The sequence below is a fragment of the Pantherophis guttatus genome, chromosome 3 (assembly GCF_059756535.1).
Source record: "Pantherophis guttatus breed Tessera chromosome 3, ASM5975653v1, whole genome shotgun sequence".
In the NCBI taxonomy this organism is placed as follows: Eukaryota; Metazoa; Chordata; class Lepidosauria; order Squamata; family Colubridae; genus Pantherophis; species Pantherophis guttatus.
In genome coordinates this window covers 104,653,175-104,678,005 of record NC_142065.1, presented here as the reverse complement: position 1 = coordinate 104,678,005, position 24,831 = coordinate 104,653,175, and the positions used below count along the sequence as shown (strand labels likewise).

General features: G+C 38.4%; 1 protein-coding gene across 6 annotated transcripts in view; it reads left to right on the top strand.

The window, feature by feature from the left end:
* The first annotated feature begins 7,066 nt into the window (after positions 1-7,066).
* Positions 7,067-24,831, top strand: part of LOC148114717 (uncharacterized) — a 36,810-nt gene continuing 19,045 nt past the window's right edge. For 3 of the 6 annotated variants that reach the window (XM_087890141.1, XM_087890142.1, XM_087890140.1), the window contains exons 1-2: positions 7,099-7,175; positions 7,812-7,932. In XM_087890141.1, coding sequence (XP_087746267.1) covers positions 7,168-7,175; positions 7,812-7,932 — 129 coding nt within the window. In that variant the 5' untranslated portion in view covers positions 7,099-7,167. Of the gene's footprint in view, positions 7,176-7,811; positions 7,933-24,831 lie in introns of all 6 variants that reach the window. The other 3 variants (XR_015733197.1, XR_015733195.1, XR_015733196.1) reach the window with 3 other exon arrangements.

Here is a 24,831-nt window from a genome sequence, read left to right as displayed (position 1 = left end):
ATCCGGCATTACCGGTTGGATGTTTATGCATCGGCGGAAGCCTCCTTTGGAAGTGTGTGCTGCAGCGGGTTTCTTCCCAGGACCAGGAGAGGCGCCAGCCTTCTCCCTCCCAATAGGTACATGGGCTTTGGTATATCCCTTTAGTGACCGGCGTTTCCTCCGTGACTGAGAATGAGCATTGGTCTTACCTGATACGCCACTTCTAGTCACTAGGAAACGCCGGTCACCCCCTCCCAATTGGTCCGGCACCTCTCGTGCTGGCTTTTGGCTGTTGACGGAGGGGGGTGGGTCCTGGGGTTTTTTTACCTTTCCTTTATTTTTTACAGACACGACAGTCTACCTTTCGTCCTTGTCTCAAACTGGATACAGGAAGAGGTGGGGCTTCTTTTGTTGGTGGACTCAGTCCTAGAGCTACTGGCTAGGTTGTAACCCTTTAGTGACCGGTGTTTCCTAGTGACTAGAAGTGGCGTATCAGGTAAGACCAACACTCAATCACTACCTTGTGCATAATTACAGAGGTAAAATTTGAAAGACCATATTTGCTATATATTATGAGAGCATGGAGAATGTGGAAGACATGGAAAAATCACCATTCTGTTCAGATTCTGGGGAGTGTTTTATATAGTGAAATTTTCACCTGTGAATTAGCACAAATTTTAAATAAAATATTTACACAGTTATTCCTGTCTATTAGTTATTGAACTCAAAAATAAATGACACTGGTCCATTGAAGGAAGGGAAGTAAATAGAAAAAAACTTGCTGCCTACAAATAAGTTGAAGGACAAGGAGGAAATGGAGAAAAAATGTCTATAAAGCGATTGGAAGAACTTTATACAGGTAGTTCTTAACTTACAACCCCAATTGAACCCCAAATTTCTGTTGCTAAGCAAGACATTCGTTAAGTGAGTTTTCCCCATTTAATGACCTGTCTTGGCACAGTTGTTAAATGAATCACTGCAGTTGTTAAATTAATAACATGTTTGTTAAGTGAACCTGGCTTTCTCATTGGCTTTGCTTGTCAGAAGGTTACAAAAGGTGATAACATGACCCCAGGACACTGCAACTGTCATAAATATGAACTAGTTGTCAAGCATCCGAATTTTGATCACATGGCTATGGGAATGCTACAACGTAAGTGTGAAAAAGGGTCATGAGTTGTTTATTTCAGTTCTGTTGTAACCTCGAATGATCACTAAACAAATGGTTGTAAGTCAAGGGCTACCTGGATATAAGATAATAGAAATGATAGATACTAATGTAACTCTGGAATATTCACAATACACAATAGATACGCTGTTTCATTTATGAATAAATCAAACAAAATATTTGGCCACTTCCGGTTTGGCGACGCAGCAAGACAGTTGGGGAAATAGTGGGCTCTGATGAGTCCCGCGAAAACCCGGCTGCCGAACCGCCACCGATGGGTCTTTGGACCGAACCCATCTTGCAGAGACGGGGGAAGAAGAGAGGCGCCTCGGATGACCAAGAGAAACAGGCAAGTTTCTCGGAGGTCGGAGGGAACCCTCTCTGAATCGGCGGGGGGTGGCAGCCATGGCGGCTGCCACGAAGCTGGGACAACCAGGCAAGAAAAGTGCTGGAGGAAAGCGGAGAAAAATGGAGCTCTTTGAAGCCGGGTGAGTGACAACAGCCCAGGCTTGCAACAACGTTTGGAGCATTACTAATAATTAGAAGACCCCTAGCCTAAAACAGCGGCTATGCAACAAAGGGGCTTTGGAAAAAATTTTAAAACTACAACTTTAAAGAGACAAAGACCCGGGAAACAACTAATTTTGAAACAGAACTAAGAGAATTAATCTGGAGATATGGTTAAAAGACTAAACACTTTAAAATTTGAATTGGATTTGGATTTTAAAAAGCAAAAAGAAGATTTGATACTTTTTTAATTAAAAGAAGAAGAAATAAATTGGATGGTTATATAATAATAAATAAAATTGAGTCTTGCATGACTAATGGAAAATATGGATTATAGAGAGACACCATCTGGCGTAAAGAGGAACTTTATAACTTCCCTTTGTTATGGGAAACTCTGAGCTTTACAGATAAAAATTACTGAACTCTGTGGAGGAGGATTTTTCTTTCCTGTATGCAGGCGGCTTGATTATGGTGAAAAGAAAAGAAATCTACAATGGAACTCCTACAGTTGAAATAATAATAACTTAAATGCTGGCGCGGGAATAGAAGAAGGATTAAACGCAGCCTCAAAAGAAAAAGATTTGATACATCATATCCGGAATAAAAATAAGAAAAGAGAATTAATTTGATTTATGGAGAACAAAATTAAAAACTTGGAAAATGGAAGGAAATATATGTTTGTAGGTGAGAAAATGAAGATAATGTGATTAGAAATAAAGTAAAGATGGATTGTAATAATAAAAGGGAGATTTTTATAGAAATTAAGAATGTTAAAAGAAATTAATTAATACATGTAAAGATATGCTTGATGCAAGAACTATGCTTTAACGTTAAAATGTTAAGGAAAAGAATAAGGATAAATATGATTAATTGAAAATGTTAAAAGGAATTTATAAATTTATAAATTTATCTATTTATAAAGATATGTTCTAAGCAAGAACCATGTCTCAATGTTAAAATGTCATGAATGTCAAGAAAAAGGATACAGAAAAATAAGATTATGTGAAAAAGCAATGCATAGATGGATGGAAACAACATAGAAAGGTTTAAGTAGAGATTGATAGTTAAACCAATTATGAATATGCTGTGTTTAACAGCCAAAAAGTTATAATATGCATCAGATAGTCTGGGTTCTTCATGCAGAAACAGCACAATTTGCTAAACAAGAACTGACTGGTTTGTCACAGTTGTTTTGACAACCAAAATTATGACACCTTCTTTTCTTCTCTACTGACTTATGCCAGAGATCAGGGCTGGAATTTCACAAAGTGGCTTATTAAGATTGACAATATGCTAGATGGACTAAAAAGTTGTGTATGATAATGTCTAAATGAGTGCATAAACTTTCACACTCAACCTTTGTCCCATTTGTCTCAATCAGACACTGCCAGCTTTTTAGACAGAGCTACCATGCCTGTGGGTTCTTGCATTTTTGAAATTTTGCCTGATTCAAATATTAAATGGCCTATTGGTCTCATCTCAAAGAATCTCACTACTAGTGGCTAGTTTTTATTTACTATACAAATCAATTTTTTCATTACAGGTCAGTGAAACACAAACTTAGACTTACTAAATAAAACCTACAGAATAGTCTAAGCACAGATACTCATACACACACACTTATTCATGCTTACTCTGTTTTGCTATCAACAATGTGCAAGTTTTAGAAGCTGCAAAAACAAACTTTGCAGCGGTGAATTATCGTAGCATCCTTATGTCCAAGAAAAATTGAATATAAAATTCAATTCATCCTGGAAATGAGGTTAGAAGAGATATTAATAGTTCTTTACAAGAGTTTAGGAGGTCGTTTTTTAGTATTACTATTTTTCTATGTACAGAGTCTTACAAAATTTTCCATGCAACTGTGCTGATAGTATAATATTGAACCATAATTATATAGCTGACCAATGTTGCATTGAAATCTGCATTGCTATGGCCATAAGTGAGAATTTTCTCTCATGCTTATGCTATTCTGATTGTAATTTTATATTAAGGATAATCTGTTGGGAGAATGAAGAACAACCTTCTATCCTCTTTCTCAATATAATTAACTTTTTGTGACTTCTTTGAAAATCCTACTTAGCTATAGAACTTTTATCCTGAAATTGAGCAGTGTGTCTTTGTCAACCTTTTTTGGGGGGAGGGGGGAGCTATGCGATGGCTCTTAATGAAAAGCAGTGCAAACACCCTATTAGAATAGTACTGATAAAACATCTCACAGATCACCATCATTCCATTTCACAGTATCCCTTCTGCAGACCATTTTCACAGAAAATAAAAGTGTTTCACGGGCTGATAACTGACACAAACAAGGAAGAGCTGTTAGTAAATTAAGCCATTTGGCCCTCCATCTAGGCAGGGTAGCATGCCCTGAAATATTTCATATAGCGAGGAGGGGGGGGAAAAAGACATATTTGTCAGGCAGCAGAAGGAACGGGGCCTGACAAGAGTGGCTAGCGTTGTTTGTTTATTGCATTATCCACATATTACATATGACAGAGCAAAGGCAAAAGGAACAGTAGTTTGGCCAAGAGACACACGAGCTACTGATTAAAACAAAACACTCTGCCATTTCCAAAGACTTAGTCATCTAATTACACTGCCAATCAGTGACATGCCATTAAAAGTAGGGGCTTAAATTAAAGCAGTGATGCTTGGCTCAGTCAATGTACCTTTTGGATGCCACGCAGCATGAGAAAGATTAATACTCATAACTGAAGTTTTAGCTCCTGGGTTGGGGATCAACATAACACTTTGTGAAGAAGAAATGTATTAATTACTGGATGAGCCATGGAAGTCTGGTACCTATTAAAACAAGTTTGCTGCCATGGAAGCCAGAAAACATTTCCTAAACAATGCTTTGCTTAAATCAAGCTGCTTGTGCTGCTATTCTTTCATCTGCCAAAGATACATAAGGATTGTCAGAACCCGACAATTTGCTGGCCTCCAGTTTAGCATCAGTATCAGTTCAGAGCCAGTTGGATCTAGTGGTTAAAGCTCCAGGCTAGAAACTGGGAGACCGTGAGTTCTAGTCCCGCCTTAGGCACAAAAGCCAGCTTGGTGACTTTGGGCCAGTCACTCTCTCTTAGCCAAATCACCTCACAGTGTAGTTATTGTTGTGGGGACAGTAAGAGAAGGAGGAGGAAGCATTAGGCAGCTTAGATAACTTTTGTTATTTACAAAAATAATAAATGCAGGATATAAATAACATTTTTAATAATATGTGAATAAATCTGAGGGTGTTCCCCTTGTCATTCTTCAGTGTCTGTGAATGTCCATTAGTTTGTGGTACCTGCATTCAACTAATTGTCAAAGAATAACTATTAGGAAAGTTGAAGATGGTATTAAAATTGACTTTGTTTCCTATATTATACCCATCAACTCTTTTATCTTTCCAGTCCAACATTTTACAACAGCTTTTGGAATAGTCCAATACTTTAACCAAGAATGAAATATAAAGGTGTATATATTACTGGCAGCAATTTCTCCAAGCGTTGTCATACACAAGCTTTGTTTAGGTGTTGGTTGTTGATTTAGAAAGTGGAAGAATAAAGCTCTGAAAAATTTTCTGTCAAGAACACCCAAAGGAATAAAGATCTCTCTGTAGGTCCCTGCTGAGTGTTACCTTTGGAGGCTTACCTTTAGCAACCTAGTTCTTTCTAAAGGAAGTTTATTGACTTCTTGCAGATATGAGGGGAGAGAGGGGAGCCTGCCAGGATGGTAAGGAATAGACAAGAACATCAGGGAAGAAGTGGTGAAGAGAGGGAAATAGAGGAATGAAGGGATATGGCAACAATGGGGAGTAAGAAATGGTGATTGGGGTTGGGGTTGGTACAGAGAGCCTATAGGCAACTCAAATGAGGTGACAGCCAGGAAAAGGAATACATCCATTTTCTTCTACATATTTCCATGTACAGGTAGCCCTCATCTTGCAACCATCCATTTAGTGACCACTTGAAATTCAATGGCACTGAGAAAGTGACTTATGACTGTTTTTTGACCTTTGCAGCATCCCCATGGTCACATAATCAAAATTGGATGTTTGGCAACCAGCATGCATTTATTATGACTGCAGTGTCACGGGGTCATGTAATTACCTTTTGCGACCTTCTGAAAAGCAAAATCAATAGGGAATCCAGATTCTGTTAACAACTATATTACTAACTTAACTGCAGTGATTCTGTGACTGTGGCAAAAAGAAAAGATCATACAATGGGACAAAACTCACTAAACAACTGTCTTGCCTAGCAACAGAAATGTTGGGCTCAATTGTGGTAATAGGTGGAGGACTATCTGTAACCCACTGATCAGCTGTTCAAGACTGCATTCACTTGGAGTACAAAGTGGAGGGAAGAGATTTCACAATCACCCTTCCCTTCTCCCCCCAGAAAGAAAGTGTTACTGCATTCCTCATTGCTATCCATATTGACCTCTTTTGCTGGGGATAAAATAGGAGCCTCATAGTCTTTTCCTCCCAGAGAAATTGTATAGAATATATATAGAATAGACAGAATAGACATTGGGACAAATAAGAAGGTCACAAAAGACCTATCTCAACCCTCACATACTATTCATACCCCCAGCAGGGCACTCATTGTATGTTGAATCTAGCATGACGGCAGTGCAGCCAAGTTTTTGCTTTTTTAATCAGACAATATTGAGACCGACATCTAAGCAAATATTATTTTTAATTTTTTATACACAATATGTTTCATTGACCATATTCCTAGTGCAAGTCATGTGATGACTGCCCCACAAAATGGAACTCACTGGTGCTTAAGAGCACCCTGGATTTGAAGTCTCTGCTTAGTTGTCAGGTTTTCCCTTTTCGCTATTTTTTATTTAGTGTATGGTATATCATACATGGACTAGCACAGTGTGGGATTCTGCTGGTTCTAGGCGGTTCGGCTGAACCGTTTGTTAAACTGCTGGCTCACCCCGCCCCTCGCCCAGCCCCTCTGCACCACTATTTATTGCCAATAAATAGTGGTGGGAGAGGGTCAGGTGAGCCAGCAATTTAACAAACGGTTCGGTGTTTTTTTGTAATTTTATTGGCCTCGCACCACACCGAACCGTTTGTTAAATTGCTGGCCCGTCCACCTCTTGCCCCACCCCGCCTCCCACCCGCGCAGCGCCAACCTACCCTAGCCAGGAGTGGGCAATTGTGGCTCTTTTACAACCTGTGGACTTCAACTTCCAGAATTCCTGAGACAGTTTGGCTGTCTCAGGAATTCTGGGAGTTGAAATCCACAGGTTGTAAAAGAGCCACAATTGCCCACCCCTTCCCTAGCCCATCCAGTTGCTGGGGGAGACACGCGACTTTTCTCTGCCATGGAACACTGGCTGCCCAGGCTGCAGCTGAAGCTCCGGATCGTAATGGGCTCCAGGAGGAGGAGGGGCGCCGTCTGCCCCATTGTGAAGCTCAGAAAGAGTAACAAGAGCCGGCTGCAGGCACACACGCAGTGGGGCGCAGCCTTAAGGTGCCTCCTCGCCTCCAAGCCGAGGGCGACCCGATGGTGAGGTAGGTTTGCTGCCACCACTGCCCAGACAGAAAGAAAGTGAAATGAAGGAGAGAAATGGGGGGAGAAAGAGAAATGAAGGAGAGAAGGGGGGAAAGAAATGAAGGAGAGTAGGAGGGAAAGATGAAGGGGAGAAAGGGGGAGGGAGAAAGATGGAGAGAAAGAGAAATGAAGGAGAAATGGGCGAAAAAGAAATGAAGGAGAGTAGGGGGGAAAGAGATGAAGGGGAGAAAGGGGGAGAGGAGAAAGAGATGGGGGAGAAAGAGAAATGAAGGAGAGAAATGGGAGAAAGAGAAATGGAGAGAAGGGGGAAAGAGATGAAGGGGAGAAAGGGGGAGGGAGAAAGATGGAGAGAAAGAAATGAAGGAGAGAAAGGGGGGAGAAAGAAAAATGAAGGAGAGAAAGGGGGGGAGAAAGAGATGAAGGGAAGAAAGAAAGATGAGAGAGATGAGACACCGAGAGATACCTGTTTAAAAGAAAATACTGGGAGCCACAAAACCTGGGTGGGAGTAAGTGATATGGTGTTGGCAATGCCCACTGAGGTTTAAGGTTGTGTTTAAGTGTTTACATGTGTTTAAAGTTGAGTATTTAAGGTTGCAGACCCCTGACCTACTCCATCCGATCGCTTCACCCTGCAGCCAGCCCTGTAGGCCTGTGCCCATCTCCCACCTGGGCAGCAGCGGCCTACCTACCCCGGTTGTATCACCTTGCCCTGCAGCTGGCCCGAACGCCCGCCTCGGACTGCATCCGACTGCTCCAGTAGGTCATTTTTATTTAATTAATTTAATTAAGAATGCCGCAATGAGCATAAATGATGACCGGTCAAAAGTGCGAGGACCTGTCAGAAATCACTTTTTTCAGCCCTCTGGTAGTCCCTACGTGCATATGGACTACTCAGAGGGCTGAAAAAGTTATTTTTGACCGGTCCTCGCACTTTTGACCAGTCCTTGAACTTATGACTGTCCTCACATTTTACGTTTTGCACCCTATCTTGTCACCATGGTGAAGAGAAGTAGTGGTGAAATGACTGACACGGTTGTTAAGAATGCCGCAACAGGCATAAATGTGAGGATGGTCATAAGTGTGAGGACCGGTCAAAAGTGCAAAGACCAGTCAGAAATGACTTTTTTCAGCCCTCTGAGTAGTCCCTATGCACATAGCCACGCCCACCCGGTCACATGACCAGCTAGCCACACCTACCCAGTCTCATGACCAGCTAGCCACACCTACCCAGTCACATGACAAGCTAAGCACACCCACCCAGTCACATGACCACCAAGCCACACCCCCAACTAAGCCACGCCCACATAACCGGTTGTTAAAAAAATTGAATCCCACCACTGGACTAGCAATATACAATATGTCACAGAAGTGAGTACACCGCCTCACATTTTGCAAATATTTAAGTATATCTTTTCATGTGACAACACTGAAGAAATGACACTTGGCTACAATGTAAAATAGTGAGTACACCCCTAAGTGATAGATTAATAAACACACAGTAAAATATAAAAGTTAAAAAGATCTGTGTTCAAATACCATCTAACCCATTGAAGCACAGCATTGTTTATATGAAGAAGAAAAAATCAGATATTGGACTGGTATAGGCCCTTAGCTTACAGCTGATCACCGTGTGATCTACAGTTCGATGTGGGACCTCACAGTCACACTGAGGGGAGGATATTATGCCCCATTTATACAGAGGGTCCTGGCAGATGCCATGTGAAGTGCAAATCCTATTCAGGATTGTCCATTGGTGGTATGACAGGTCAAAGCCTGGCACCTTTTTTGTGGGGTCATTTATATGTCTTCCTATGTATGTCTGGGCATTCAGCAATCCATTTAGCTTTCCATAAGAAATCAATGTTAAAATTCTCAGGCAGATGTTGCGCAAGTGCCAATTGGGGGCTTTCTGGATTTGAGTCTTTTGGCTGATAAATGCAGAAGGTCAGCGTCCTCATTTCACTAAAGGATAAAAAGACAAAAAATGTGCACCCTAGATGTAATTGTTATTTTACAAAATCACCTTCAATAAACTCTACCATTTGCCAATAGCTAGTCATTGCAGTCCTGGAGCTCAGCAATTTAAAATCAGATATATATGAAGGCTGGAACTAATTCTGGAGACTCATTGGGTTGAATTTAGTGTGAATCTTATTCCAGAAGCATGATGATCTCTTGAACAAATCTCAAAATTCTCTTCTGGCTTAGAAGAAATCAATAGTGCCAGCTAATTTCTTTTTTGAGAATGCCTGAAGCTCTTCAGCTGTCATGCCTCGTTTTTTATGAAAATAACTTTGCTTTAACTATATTAATGTCACTTGTGAATTTTAATCCTCCAGATTTAATTTAAAAGGACACTTGATATATGAATGCATCAGAGAGATCCATTTGTGAGAAGAGAAAGCAATGCAGTTTTTCAGATGTTACTCTTTAAGTGCATTAAGTTAGATGAGATCGGGCCCAGACAGACCATAATAGATCAAGGTGGTCTGGAATCCCCCCAGTTATAGTTTTACATCAAGGAGTTCAAGTCTTATATGGTTAATGAAATTTATCTACAGTTGTTCATTAGTTGATCTAGAGCAGGGGTGTCAAACTCACGGCCCACAGCCCGGATGCGTCACATACTGGCCACGCCCACCCCCAGTTTAGTGAAGGGGGGGAAAGTTGCAATACGTCACATGACAACATGTCATCGTGAGTTTGACATAATGGTGCTTTTTAATGCAACAAGAGTGACAGGTTCTTGGATGAGAAGCAAAATGTCTTCTAAGAAAAAACAGAAAGTCCAGTTGCCTCTTGAAAAAGCACCTTTGGGATAACTATGACCTGGATGACTGAGAATCTTCAAGAGTGACAAATGCTCAGTCCCCAAATCCTATGTGGCCTCTGACATTTTGAAGAGGGTAGTATATAAAAATTATAGGATAAGCCTAAACTAACCTTAACAGATTCTTTTTCCAGATAGAGTTTCCCATGTAACTGATTTCTCCTAAGCTTTCCTGAAGCAATTAATGTGACCTTTAGCCACCAAAAGGCTGCCCACCTCCAGTATAAAGAATCTCCAACATCAATTTTCTCTTCCTGCCAACATGTCCACACTTGTGTGATTGATGGAGACAATCTTTTAAGTCTGCAGGCTATGGAGTGTTAATGTTAATGTACCAGCCTGTTCCAGTATGAAGGCGTTAGTTAACAGTTCTTCTAGCAGCCAAAATCACTTTGATTTCCCTCCTGTCCATAGAGGAGAAGTCCTCTCTTTTCATATAGTAAACACAGATACACAAATGCTACTCTTCCCGTAGCAAGTTAGTAACCTTTGTGGTCCTTTGTATATGGTTCCCATAAGACCAAAGTGTCTGAAGCCTCACCAAAGCTAGAACCATTTCCAAGTCCCCGTTCCCTTGTTGGGCCTAACATTATATCCACTGAAGCTACAGTCCAGCATGAAATCACCCTTGATCCTCTTGTTCCAAGCCAAGAAAAAAATACTGTATGGTTTGTTTTTGTTTTGTGGTTGAATTTCTGCTTGGAATAGTCCACAAAATGGTTGAACAACGTGCTCAACTGATTCCAGTATTTTTCTCAATGCTCTTTCAAGGCAGGGGAGCAATGCCCACACTGGGGAGTCCCTGATCCAGGGCTAGCTTCCAAGAACATTAAATTCCATCTGCCTTTTTCCTTTCAAAGCCTGCTTAGTTTCCTTCTTCCACCACCCCCATGCCAAAACCTGGCCTTTTCTTCTCTGGGTCTTTAAAATTAGGAGATTCTCCAGCCAAAAGATTTGTCATGTTTCCAGACTTTCCCTGCTGCTTGATTTATATTCCACAAGCGCATTCCAGTGTCCTGTGCTGAATCTTAACTGACTTACCTAAAGATATGCAGCCACTTTTGCTTAGGGTGGCAGATCCAGTTTTCTTCCAGGCACCGCAGCCCCTGCAGCCAAATGGACTGTGTTCAAGCAGCACCATCAGTTATACAGGTCCATCCGAAAATCTCAAGCTCACTCCTTGACAGACAGCATTCACATCTGCTCAATCAGGATAAGGTTTTAGGGGAAGGATCACCTATTCTTAGTTCAGATGGTAGAAAAAAAGCTTTCGTTGATAGAAGCCTTTGTTGTGTTTGCTTTTTGTAAATATATAAAAATATCAGCAAGAGTAAAAGGACATTCTGAGGAAGCGAACAGTTCAGAGGTGGGTTTCAGCAGGTTCTGACCAGTTCTGGAGAACTGGTAGCAGAGATTTTGAGTAGTTGAGAACCGGTAGTAAAAATTCTTTTTTTTTTTATTGAAAAAGTTTTCAAATACAAATTTCCCCCCCCTTTTTTCCCCCCTCTCCCTCCCCCTCCCTAACCCCCCCTCCCCACCCATCCCCCCCTGTGACTTCTTCATAACAAAAAAAAAGAACCTAATTCATAACAGATTACTTACTCCCTCCTCTAGATATTGACCTTTACTTACTAAAAATATTATTAATATTATAACATCCCCCTTTATCCATACATTTCAGAAAAGAGAAAAGAAAGGAAAAAAAAAAGACATTATACTATGACATTATAGAATAACTTCTCCACTTTAAAACTATACAATAAGTCCTACTTTAACATTTAATCTTCTATATATATTACTATAACATTTCAAAGCGGCCTTCCCCATAAAATCTAGTTTAACATTTATTCCACTCTATCCATTTCCTCCACTCCCCTAAATATATCACTTAAAAATCCCTTTTCTTAGACTAATCAATCTACTAACTAGCTTATTCACCCACTATCATGCAAAATTACCATACACAACATTTCTTAATATCTTTGATTCACTGCCCACACTACTTAAAAATATATGTCTATATTTTCCATTATATCTAAATAAAAAAAAAAAGAAAAGACAATGACTTTAACTTTATAATCCATATAGTATCTTCTTTGAGGTCTTTCCACTGGATTGGTAGAACCAACATCCATAATCGGGTAACATAGCTTGCTGGTGCAACAGTTTATTCAGGATCTTCAATCATATCTGCCCCCATCAGTAGTAAATATCTTCTTATATGTATAAAAGTAAAAACAACCACCCGAGTGACATTATAGTTATACTCCATATAGTAATAATTGTGGGTTTCATCAGGATTATTAATTCCCATCATCGTAGTGGGTAACAACCCGATCTTCTGCATGCCCCAGCATAATTCTCTTGCCTTGTGATTCAAGATAATATAATATGTTTATCAACACAAAAAGAAATTCCAAAATGGATAATTCAAATCCATCAGTTTAAGGCTCGTTTCACGTCCCCAAATTACGGCCATGCAGAGATCTGCCACAATCCTCAGGATGATATTAACCAATACATCGCCTCTTCTGTGTTTACACATAATCATTCATATTTTAAAGTCACTGGCTTCACTGTTGCCTGATTTAGAAAATCTCAAGCTCACTCCTTGACAGACAGCATTCACATCTGCTCAATCAGGATAAGGTTTTAGGGGAAGGATCACCTATTCTTAGTTCAGATGGTAGAAAAAAAGCTTTCGTTGATAGAAGCCTTTGTTGTGTTTGCTTTTTGTAAATATATAAAAATATCAGCAAGAGTAAAAGTACATTCTGAGGAAGCGAACAGTTCAGAGGTGGGTTTCAGCAGGTTCTGACCAGTTCTGGAGAACTGGTAGCAGAGATTTTGAGTAGTTGAGAACCGGTAGTAAAAATTCTGACTGGCCCCGCGCTCATCTATTCTCTGCCTCCCAAGTCCCAGCTAATCAGGAGTAAATGGGGATTTTGCAGTAACCTTCCCCTGGATTGGGGAGGGAATGGAGATTTTACAGTACCCTTCCCCTGCCACACCCACCAAGCCATGCCCACAGAACCAGTATAAAAAAATTTGAAACCCACCACTGGAACAGTTCTTCAGATGTAATTTGACCACTCCTCCAGTTGCACCCCTAATTCTAGCGAACGGCAGCTAGAAACTTTCACACAGCTGGTGTGTACCTCTTTGCCACTTTGCTTCTACCTAGTGGTCAACTGGAGTTTTGCAGCCCAGATGTGATAAATCTCAGCTTGCCTTCTCTTCCTCAGGGTACACCCAGAAAACTACTTTAATATGCTTTTCTTCCATTCCGTGAGACAATACAAAAATACAAGTGAATGTACTCTGTTTCTACTTGAGAAAGAGTCCACAGCAATACTAGCAGTACTGCTTGGTAAAGAGGCCAAGAATACATCTCTTTTCTTCTTCGTTTTGCCTCCCTCTGTGTTCTTAGGAGTGTCATGCAGCGCTCTTCCTGCCATTAGGCAGAATGAAGCGGCTATTGCAGGAAGTGGGATTTGAGTAAATTAGAAGGGAGAGATGTTTGTGGCCCAGAGACGAGGAGGAGACCTTTTGAGATTTGTTTGCCTATGGCCATGTTTCTCAATCTCAGCAACTTTAAGATGTGTGGAAGTTACATGGAAGTTACAGCATGAGCTGGTGGGGCTTCCAACATAACACCGACTCCCTTGATCTGCTCATCTTTTCTTAAGAACTGAAGGGCTGCCTCCATATCCCTGAGAGGATTTCAAAGCCGCAGGCCAGTTGGCACCCATACGCTTCCCCTACACTGCCAACTAACTGTACCCTCTTAGTTTGCTCACTGACACATCCGTGGTGAATCAGGCTGACAGATAAACAAGACAGAGTTGACAGTTCAATGGTAAACTTATTTGCCTGTGCATAATGAGCATTCAAAGCTAATTCCTAGAGGTAGCTCATAATTAGAGTGAAACAACACAAGAACTGTCTTGCTGGTCTTTTACGCTTCCTTGTCTCTTTTCATCTTTGCTCCCTGATTGCAGTACTCGGGCCTCCTTTATATTCCAGCAATGATTTATGTAAATAGGAAATTAGTAACAGGCTGAGGCTGGCTTCATGTCATTGCTGTGATTATGTGATTTAGCAGAACCATTTTTGCTGTTACCAAGTACTGACCTTTCCCTCCTGGTCAGCATTTGCTGACAATGGCCCAGTTCATGTGCCTGCTGCTTGACCAGTCTGGTTCAGCTTCTCTAAACAATCAGAAAGTGCTATTCGTGGTTCATTTAGCATTATAGATAACCACATCAACTTCGCTTGTACAGTAGTTCCTAACTATCTCAAATCTTGACTTCAGATTATGGCTAAGTATACCTCAGACATTGTAAGAAAACTTAAGAAATGGCTTTATAGGACTGACTGTGAATGTTATATGTATTTAAATGTTTCATTCAGCTAATTAAGAGTTTGGTTTTGAACTTCATTTTAGAGACAATATACTATGTGATATATAGTTTCTTCCAGTTTTGGAGTTTCAGACCTAAGTTCCTTTGCTGCAATGTTCATGGAAACAACAACAACAACAAAAATTCAGGAAATATCCTAACAGTTGGGAGAAGTGAGATTTCTTTTTTTTTAATTTTATTAACGATAAACAAACATACATATACAAAGATACATACATAAAAACAAACTATACATAAACAAACTGTACACTAAAATCAAGTCATGCAACTTGAGCTTTGTGAATGGAGCTACATCGGTAATTTGTATATCCATCTCTCTCTCTCTCTCTCTCTCTATATATATATATATCCTTCATTATATAACGATATTTATGTAATGACATTAATTTTGGTTCCTCATTTTTGTGTCCTTGAGTGGTATTCCCTTATTTCATCTTCTTTTTCTCTAACCAATCGTACCATTTTTGCCAAATCAAATAGTAATCTGAGTCTTCTTTTTCTTGAATTTCTTTGGTAAGTCTGTCCATCTCCGCACATTCCAATGTTTTTTGTATTGTTCTCTCTTCTGATGGCGTGTCTTCCAATTTCCACATTTGTGCGAAAGTAATTCTGGCTGCTGTAAGAATGTGTATTATCAAATATTATACTTCTTTTTTGTAGTCTTTTGTCAATATTCCTAATAAATAAGTTTCTGGTCAAAGAGGCACTTTCTGTGTAGTAATTTCTTCCAACTGTTTTTGGATCATTTTCCAGAATGTTTTAACCTTTGGCCATGACCACCACATGTGGTAATAGGTCCCTTTGTGTGTTTTACATTTCCAACAGTTCTGTGTGGTGTTTGGGAACATCTTTGCCAGACGTGCAGGGGGGAGGTGCCACCTGTAGAACATCTTTTTTTTTATTATTGAAAAGTTTTACAAAAAAAAAAGATTTTCCCCCCAATATTCCCCCCACCCTTTCCCTCCCGTCATCCCCCCTCCCCCCCCCAGACTTCCCAGAGCAAAATACAAGGTATTTCAGTTAACAATCATAAACTAAATTAACCTATCTATCCTTAGACTACTATATCCCCCCCTGAAACCTTAACTCCACTATAGATAACATAATACTTCTAATACTTAACATTCATTCATAAGCTATTTGATATTTTCTTGTCTGATACTTATTTTGAATATAATCAATCCATCTTCTCCATTCCTATATGTATCTTTCTTGTATATAGTCCTTCAAATACGCTGAAATTTTCGCCATTTCTGCTAAGTTAGTTACTTTCAGTATCCACTCTTCAATAGTAGGAAGAGAGTCCTTCTTCCAGTATTGCGCTACCAACAGCCTGGCTGCTGATATTAAGTTCAAAACCAATTTAGTCTCTAATACTGTACAATCCGTCGTTATACCCAATAAAAACAATTGAGGAGTAAATTTCAACCTTTTTTTCAAAATGTTCTGCATCACCCACCAAATTTTTATCCAAAATGCCTTGATTTTCTTACAAGTCCACCATATATGATAATAGGTTGCATCATCACATTCACATCTCCAACATTTAGCTTGCAAATTCGAGTACATACATGATAATTTTTTAGGATCTAAGTGCCATCTATAAAACATTTTATAAAAATTCTCTCTCATATTTTGTGCTTGCGTAAATTTAACATTTCTAACCCAAATCTTTTCCCATGTTTCCATTATCACGGGTTCCTGAAAATTTTGTGCCCATTTTATCATACAATCCTTAACCAATTCCGTTTCTGAATCTATTTCCAATAAAGTGTTATACAACCTTTTAATATGCATCTAACTTTGATCTCTAATCTGTTTCACCAGATTTTCCTCATTTTGCATGACACCAATTTTTTGATCTTCCCTCCATCTAGCTTGTAGCTGACCATACTGAAACCAAGTATAAATTATCCCTTCTTCTTTTAATACATCTAAAGATTTCAATTGCAACTTACCCCTTTTCCAAAAAAAGAAGCTCTTTATAAGTAATCACCTCTGTTTTTTGTTCTATACTTATATTTTCTATTGCATGACCTGTAGAACATCTTGTGTTTTCTTTGTAAGGTACGGACATTGTCAATTTGGTGTTTACTTTCCATATTCTCTCCCAATTTTCTAATTTGATATTGTATCCAAAATTCTTGGCCCACGTAATCATATTTTCCTTCACTACTTCTTCCTCTAATTTGTATTTTAATAAATAATTATATATTTTGGTTATTAATTTATCGTCAGATTGCAGTATAATTTTGTCTAATTCATTTCATTCTTTTTGGATTCCAAATTTTTCCCTATCCATTTTATATCTTGATTTTATCTGTAGGTACGGCCACCAATCAATGTCTGTACCTTGCTATCTGAGCTCTTCTCTTGATTTCATTTCTCCTTTTGTATTCAACAATTCATCATATGTTTTCATTTTATCTATATCCATTGTATTCGGGTAAATTTGGGCTTCCATGGTTGATATCCATCTTGGGATTTTGTCGTAATGTTTTCTCCTTATTTCCATCCAGATTTTTGCCAATGCATCTCTAATATAATGTCTCCTAAAATGTTCATGTTGCCTGGGTTTTTCCTCCCATAAGAATGCGTGCCATCCTTTTAAGAGATCGAATCCTTCTAATGCTAACATGCGTTTGTTTTTTAGTGTTATCCAGTCCTTTATCCAAGTTAATGTTGTTGCATTATAGTAAGTTAGCTAGTCCGGTAATCCTAGACCACCCCTCTCTCTGGTATCTTGCAGATGTTTCAATTTAATCCTAGCTCTCTTTCCTTGCCATATGTATTTTAAGATCATTTTGTCAAGGTCTTTGAAATATGATTTTCCTGCATTTATTGGTATTGTTCTAAATAAATATAATATTTTTGGTAGGACTGTCATTTTGATCAAGGCGATTTTACCTAAAAGTGATAGTCTCAGTTTACTCCATACCTCTAAGTCCTTTTGAATTTGTTTGGCCAGTTTCTTGTAATTATCTTCTTTAAGAGTTGAAACTTTATTGGTGAGCCAAATTCCAAGGTATTTTATTTTGGTTGTTGTTTGTATTTCTAACGTCTCTTCTAATTCTTTCTCCTGTGTTTTCGTCAATTTTTTTGTTAATAATTTTGTTTTCTGTCTATTAATTTTCAGTCCTGCCACTTCGCCGTATTGTTCTATTTTCCTTAATAGTTTTATTCCTGATTGTTTTGGGCGTTCTAAAATGAATACTACATCGTCAGCGAACGCTTGTAATTTGTACTCTTGGTTTTTTGTTCTTAAACCTTTTATATCCTTATCATTCCTAATTTCGTTCAACAATGTTTCTAATGCTAATATAAATAATATAGGGGATAGAGGACATCCTTGTCTCACCCCCTTAGATATTTTGAATTGGTCTGTTATCTCTCCGTTTATCCATATTTTCACTAATTGATTGGAGTATATTGTTTTAATCATATTTAAAAATTTGTCGCCTGTTCCCATTTTTTCTAATTGTAATATTAAGAATGTCCAATTAAGGTTATCAAACGCCTTTTGTGCATCGAGGAAGAGTAAGGCCATTTGTTCATCTGATTTTTGCTCGAAGTATTCCAGAATGTCAGTTATTGTTCTTGTATTGTTTTTTATCTGTCTATTTGGAATGAATCCATTTTGATCTGGGCGGATATAATCAACAATAAGATTCTTTATTCTCTGTGCCATAATTGATGTAAATAGTTTATAGTTGACGTTCAGAAGCGATATGGGTCTGTAATTTTTAATTTGGGTGGAGTCTGAGTCTTCCTTGGGTATCAGTGTGATAATAGTCTCTGTCCATGATTTCGGGATTTTGGCTTCTAGAATTGCTTCATTCAGGACCAGTAGTAAGATGTTATCTATTGACTGATTTTCTATTTTGTAAAATTCCGCCGGAATGCCATCTGGACCTGGTGTTTTATTGTTATTCTGTTTCTTCCTTGCTTCAATTAACTCTAACATCGATATTTGTCTGTTCAATAGATCTCTTTGGATTTCATTTATTTCTTGAATATTGGTTTTATTTATATACTCTTTAACTTTCTCTATATGGATTCCTTCCTGTGCGTATAATTCCTGATAAAAACTCTTAGCAATTTGTTTCTTTTCCTCATTTGTATGTTGCATTTGCCCTTGTTCGTCTTGTAATTGATATATTAGTCTTTTTTCCTTTTCTTTCTTTAATTTATAGGCCAACCACCATCCTGTTTTATTGGCATATTCAAATTGGTTTTGTTTTGTCATTTTAATTTTCCTCGCTATTTCTGCTGTTATTAAGTTTATTTCATGTTTAATGAGGTTTATTTTTTCTTTAGCCTCTTTTCTATTAGGATCTTTCTATAATTCTGCTTCATGTTTCTCAAGATCTATCAATAAATTATTTCTTCTTTGCTGCTTCTCTCTATTATTCTTCTCTTTGTAAGAGATTGTTAATCCTCTTATAAATGCTTTTGTGGTATCCCATAAAATTTGCAGTGATGTTTGTTCATCCTTGTTTATTTGAAAAAATATGTCCATCTCTTTCTTTATCATTTCAATGTATTCCTTATCATTAATGATCTCTCTGTCCATCATCCATCTTCCCCTTTTTTGTTGGCCTTTCCAAACTATCATTATAGGACTATGATCTGCCCATACATTCGGTGTAATTTCAATCTCTTTGATATTCTCTCTTAACTCTGTGGTCATCCAGGCCATGTCTAGCCTGGACCAGGATTGGTGGGGATTCGAATAGTAGGTATATTGTTTTTTAGTTTTATTCAATTCCCTCCAAGCGTCTTTCAATTGAAATTCTTGGGTCATGTCTTTAATGACCCAAGACACTTGGGGAGTGTCTTCTTCCTAAATTTATTTTTTTTATTACTTTGATAGTCATAATCCATATCTACGATTGCGTTGTAATCCCCTACCATACATATGTGTTCGTAATCCAATTCTTTGATTTTGTTGTGTATTTTTTTGAAGTATTTTTTTGGGTTCCCGTTCGGTGCATAAATTGATATTAGCAGTATATTTTGGGCTTCCTTCTTAATGTCTATCATTAATATCCTGCCATCTCCGTCTGCATAAATTTGTTTTGCTTGGATATGATTTTTGATATATACTGCGATACCTTTTTTTTTTTTGATCTGATAATGAGGTGAATAATGTACCTAATCTTCTGTTTTCTAATAACTGTTGATGGTGTTTTTTAATGTGTACTTCTTGTAAGTTAATAATGTCTATGTCTAATTTTTGTAATTTAAAAAAAATATGTGTTCTTTTAGTTGGTAGATTGAGTCCGTTTATGTTGATTGAAATCAATTTCGTTTCTTGTCCCATTTTTCCTTACTTATCTGTATGTCAATTTAAGTTTGCCTTTGTTCCTTGTTATCATTTGGGTTTTCCCCCTGGCCCCTTCTCTCTCCATCTTCTCCCTTTCAATACGTTTCTTCTCTTCCTGTTCTTTTTTCATTCCCTCTGTCGGGTGATCTTGGTTCGTATTTTCTGAATCATGCCTAGTTTCCTGTTTCTCCTCTAATGTAAAGTGAGTGTCGAAAAATTCTTGTGCCTTCTCTATCGTATCAATTTTGTATTTCTTGTCTTCCCAGGATACTAGAATCCCTTCCGGCACCAACCAACGAAATATTATTTTATGTTGATTCAATGGAGCTGTTAAGAAATTATATTTTTTTCTGTGCTCCCTTATTCGTCTTGGGATCTGTTTTAGGGTGATTATTTTCTTTCCTTTATAACAAATCTTTTCCTCTCTCATTAGTGTGTAGATCTCTTCCTTTACTGTTTTACGTGCAAATCTGACATGGATCTCTTTAGGTAATCTGTTCCTACGAGCATAATTTGTATGGGCCCTGTATATTTCATCGATTTCCCTACTGATCTCGTTTTTCTCCTTTTGGGTGATCTCCACTAATATACTCGTCATCAGATCTCTTAAGTCTTCTCCCTTAGTTTCCTCAATGTTTTGAAATCGTAAAAAGAATGCTGCCTTTTCTAATTCCAAGTGAGTAATTGACTCTTCTAATTCCCTGTTTAATTCCATTTGATTTTGTTCCATATTATCAATCTTTTTGTCCGCTAGGTCCATTTTTGTTTCTATATTTTGGATCCGTTCTTCATTGTTTGCAATGTTTTGTTGGATTCTCTCGATCTTGTCGTCCATTTTTTTTATGTTATTGTTTATTTGTCCTACGTCCAATTTCAATTCCTCGTGGTTCTTCTTCGTCTCTTCATGATTGTTCGCTATTGTTTCCTATGTCTTATTCATCCCCTCCTGGATCATAGCTAGTATTGAGTGTATATTTTGTATATTAGTGCCGTGGAAACTTTTTCTTTGTCTGAGGTTAACATCGTGTCTATAGTTTTTTGTTGTGCTGGGGAAGCTAGTGTAGATGTCTGATTTGGTGTTGGTTTTTTCCCTGTTTTAGTTATTGTGGGAGAAGTGAGATTTCTTAAACAAACCAGAGATAAGATGGTTGTGGAAGGCTGATAGTTTGAGGAGAGAAATTAAAAATTGAATTTATTAAATATATAAATATTGATTATGTGCCATCAAGTTGGTGTTGACTCTTAGTGACCAGAAAGATAGGTTTTCTCCAGGATGATCTATTCACAGCCTGGTCCTTCGGAACTTTCCCACCTTGCAGCTAGTCATCCCTCTTCTCTTTCCTTCCACTTTTTCCAGCATTATGTCTGTAAGAAAGAGAGTCTTCATATAATGTGCCAAGTAATTTGAACTTGATCATTATGTCTACAGTGAGAACTCTGAGTGGATTTGTTTGACGATCCTTTTGCTTGTTTTCTTGGCTATCCATGCTATTCTCTGGAGTCTTCTCCAATACTAAATATTCCTTCTATCCTGCTTCTTCAAAATTCAGCTTTTGCTTCCATTGTATGTAGCAGAGGAAGTCATAGTCTGTGTGATTATCGACTTTGTAAGTATAGACATAACTTCACAGTATCTGAACATCTTTTCACAGGCCTTTGTTACTATTCTGCCAAGTGCTAATCTGTGGCATATTTCTCGACTGCTGCTCCTTTACTGTTGATTGTTAACCTAAAGGCGGAAGTTATCTTCACTGTTAGTTCCAAGGCTTGGTTGTTCTGCCTGTTATCATTGGTTTGGTCTTCTATATATTTAATTTTAATCTGATTTTTTTTCACTGTATTCATAGACGTTCTTTACTGGAGCTTGCATTTTCAATTTGTCCTCAGCATAGGTTATTGATTTTTTTTTTTGCCCAATTTTAAAACCACACTCATCTTCTGATCCAGCTTCCCTCTCTATAAATCCTGCATACAAGTTAAATAAATACGGGGATACAGCCTTATCTCACTCCAGCTTCTCTAAGCTGCACAAACCTAGAGCCGTTCTATTTCATTACATACTGTCCATACTGTGACTTCCCGACCTGTGTATAGGTTTCACATGAGGATGATGTTCTGAGATTCCCATTTTCCTCAGCACAGTCCACAGCTTAATATTGTTAATACAACAAATGGCCTTTCTATAATCAGTGATGACTTACTGACTGCTTTGTGGTATTCTTTGGCTTTCTCTATTATCCAGCACAGGGCTCTCCAACATGCAACTTCACTTGCACACATGGTGGGCACACACACTCACACACATGAACCTCCATTTGTGTGACCAACGGACATCCACACCCATTGCTTAGGCAAATGGAACTGGGCATGTGAGCGCATGAGCCTGCCGCTCACACAGAACCATCCCCTCTCCCTACCCACCCCCACTGGTCAACCAAGCCAGAAAGGTTGAGGACCACTGAGCCAGCAGGCATAAATAATAAATATCCAATATGATTTCCCATTTATTTATTATACAGTATCCCTGTTTAACTTGGTACAAACATGAATGCCAATGGTACCTGAAAGGAAGAGAGTGATGAATTGATTATGATCCATGCCTTCCAAAACAGAGAAAATATGAGTATTAGACACACAAAGAAAAATCCAGTGGAATATCCACTTTCTCAGTCTTACCAGCCAACGGTTGTCAACTGTATCTGAAAGGAAATCTGGAGATTTCTCCTAGCTGCTGTGTGTTTTTTATGTATATGTGTGAGTGTGTGTACATATTGTATATAAATGTGTGTATACCCACACACACACACACACAGGACCAGGACAATAAAATCAATTAATTAAACTACAAACATGAAGAGGAAACAATGGAGCTGGGGGAGGGATGATGGCATGAGAACCAAAGGACAAAAACAGGATAGACATAAGATAAAGCAAAGATAATTGCACAGAGAAAATAAAGAATAGAGAGATACCCTATTCAGGAATGATAAAAAGCCTTTCATGCACCAGGCAAATACTATGTGAAGAAATCATTAATGTACAATTGTTTTCTACCTTATACTTATAGGTAAAACCAATGTTTTACCTATGTTCTTTGGTTTTCTTCAAATGCATTGATTCTGTGATTCTTGGGCTGGTTGATCGTAAGAAGTAAATCCTCTGGAAGTAGTTTATGATGTTTCAGAAGTGTTATTTCTGGAAAATAAGGATCTGTGCATTCAAAGTTGAAAGTAGAACTCTGTGTTTTGCACATCCCTACTACCCATTCATTAAAATATATTTTTAGTCAGTAGATAAGTAAGAAAGCTGCATGTCCTTGAAAGAAGAGTAACAGAGGCAAGTGTATGGTTGTCTATTACCGTATGTATAAATGGGACCCATTCTTTTCAGTCCATTACAGCTTGTATGTCATGATCAGAGTACTTTCAAAGCTTCATAGGGCTTCACAACATATTGGGGATTACTTATAACTGAACTCTGAATCTTGTCAAAATGGAGGATAGATCACACTGCCACCCAATTCTAACATGCCTACAATTTGTGAATACATGCTAGGTTGCCATACCTCATGTCTGTGCTCTATCTAAGAGAGAGGAAAGATCATTTGATGGGCTGGAGAAAGGGTGACCAGATTTGTTCTTCTTCTTAGATCAAACAATCCAACAACACTCTACGATATTCTGAAATCTCTTAGAAAAATCCATGCAGAAGCATGTTTCAGTAGCGGAGAGAAGAGAAAAATCTGCACCAAATCAGTTGTGTGCTGTGGAAGCCACTGGACCATCTTTGAAGGAACACAGCTGGCAAATATGGCTCTAGTCTACTACTACAGAAAGAGAACACCAACAGGGATAACTGGTTCTGTTAGCTGGTAGTCATGTTTTAGTCCTCTCTGCCTCTCTGAAGGAGGCAAGGAAGTTATTATTTCTACTATTACTTTGTTTTGTTTTGTTTTTTATTTCTGCTAGGACAGATACTGCAACCACTACTAGAGATATATAAAACCAAAATCTCCACCTAACAAAGTCTTTTTTTAGGGAATCTCCAAGGTTTGTTTCCACTGTGGATCTTTTTATGGTTATAGGTATCAAACCAAATTGTTAACTTTGAGGTAAGTAATTTACACCACACTGGGGTGAGAGGGGAGATTTCCATAATCACTAAAGTCTGAGTTTGGGAACAGTTCTCTCCTGATCCATTGGCTGGGTTGACTGGGCCTATCTGGAAGTTCACACGGTAGGTCCAATCCCATAATTAAGCATGTTGTGCAATAGGGACAGTGGATGAAGGATGGAAGCAAAAGTCAAAAGACTTGTGGTGGTACAGCGATTAGAATGCAGTATTGCAAGGTAACTTTGTCCACTGCCAGGAGTTCGATTCTGACCGGCTCAAGGTTAACTCAGCCTTTCATCCTTCCGAGGTCAGTAAAATGAGGATCCAGATTGTTGGGGACAATATGCTGACATTGCAAACTGCTCAGAAGGTGTTGTAAAGCACTATGGAGTGGTATATAAGTCTAAGTGCTCTTGCTATCATGCAGCCATTCCATCCTTAATAAATTTTCTGTGGTAAGAAAAAGATGAGGTGAGGATGTAAGAGGAATTAAATGAGAATGGTGATATTTCCCCCAATCAAATTTAGTGAATGAGAAGCAGAGTGCTAATCCTAATTGGAAGCACTCCAAAGACTGTTTTCCCCCCCCACTCATTTTGAAGGATTGGATTCCCCTTCTGCAACTAAATGTTTATAAATATGTAATTGTCAACATGCATTTTTCTAATTTGATGTTTATGTCTTAAGTCGCTAACTGAGGAAGGGGTTTTTTAATCCTTTTTTCTCAATTATTTACACACACGGCTTGTTTCGTTATTTTATACAGACATACTTGGACTATTTCTTTGTTTAAAATCTAAGGTTTTAAACAAAGGATTTGGCGCACCTACCTACATCTGATTTTAAGGAGTTGCCCAGTTCCTTGAATCCTTTCTGATGAATGATCAGACCATCATATCAAGATGTCTCCTGATGCCCTTTTTTTTTGGCTGTATTGAAAACGTATTTCAGAAAATGGGGGT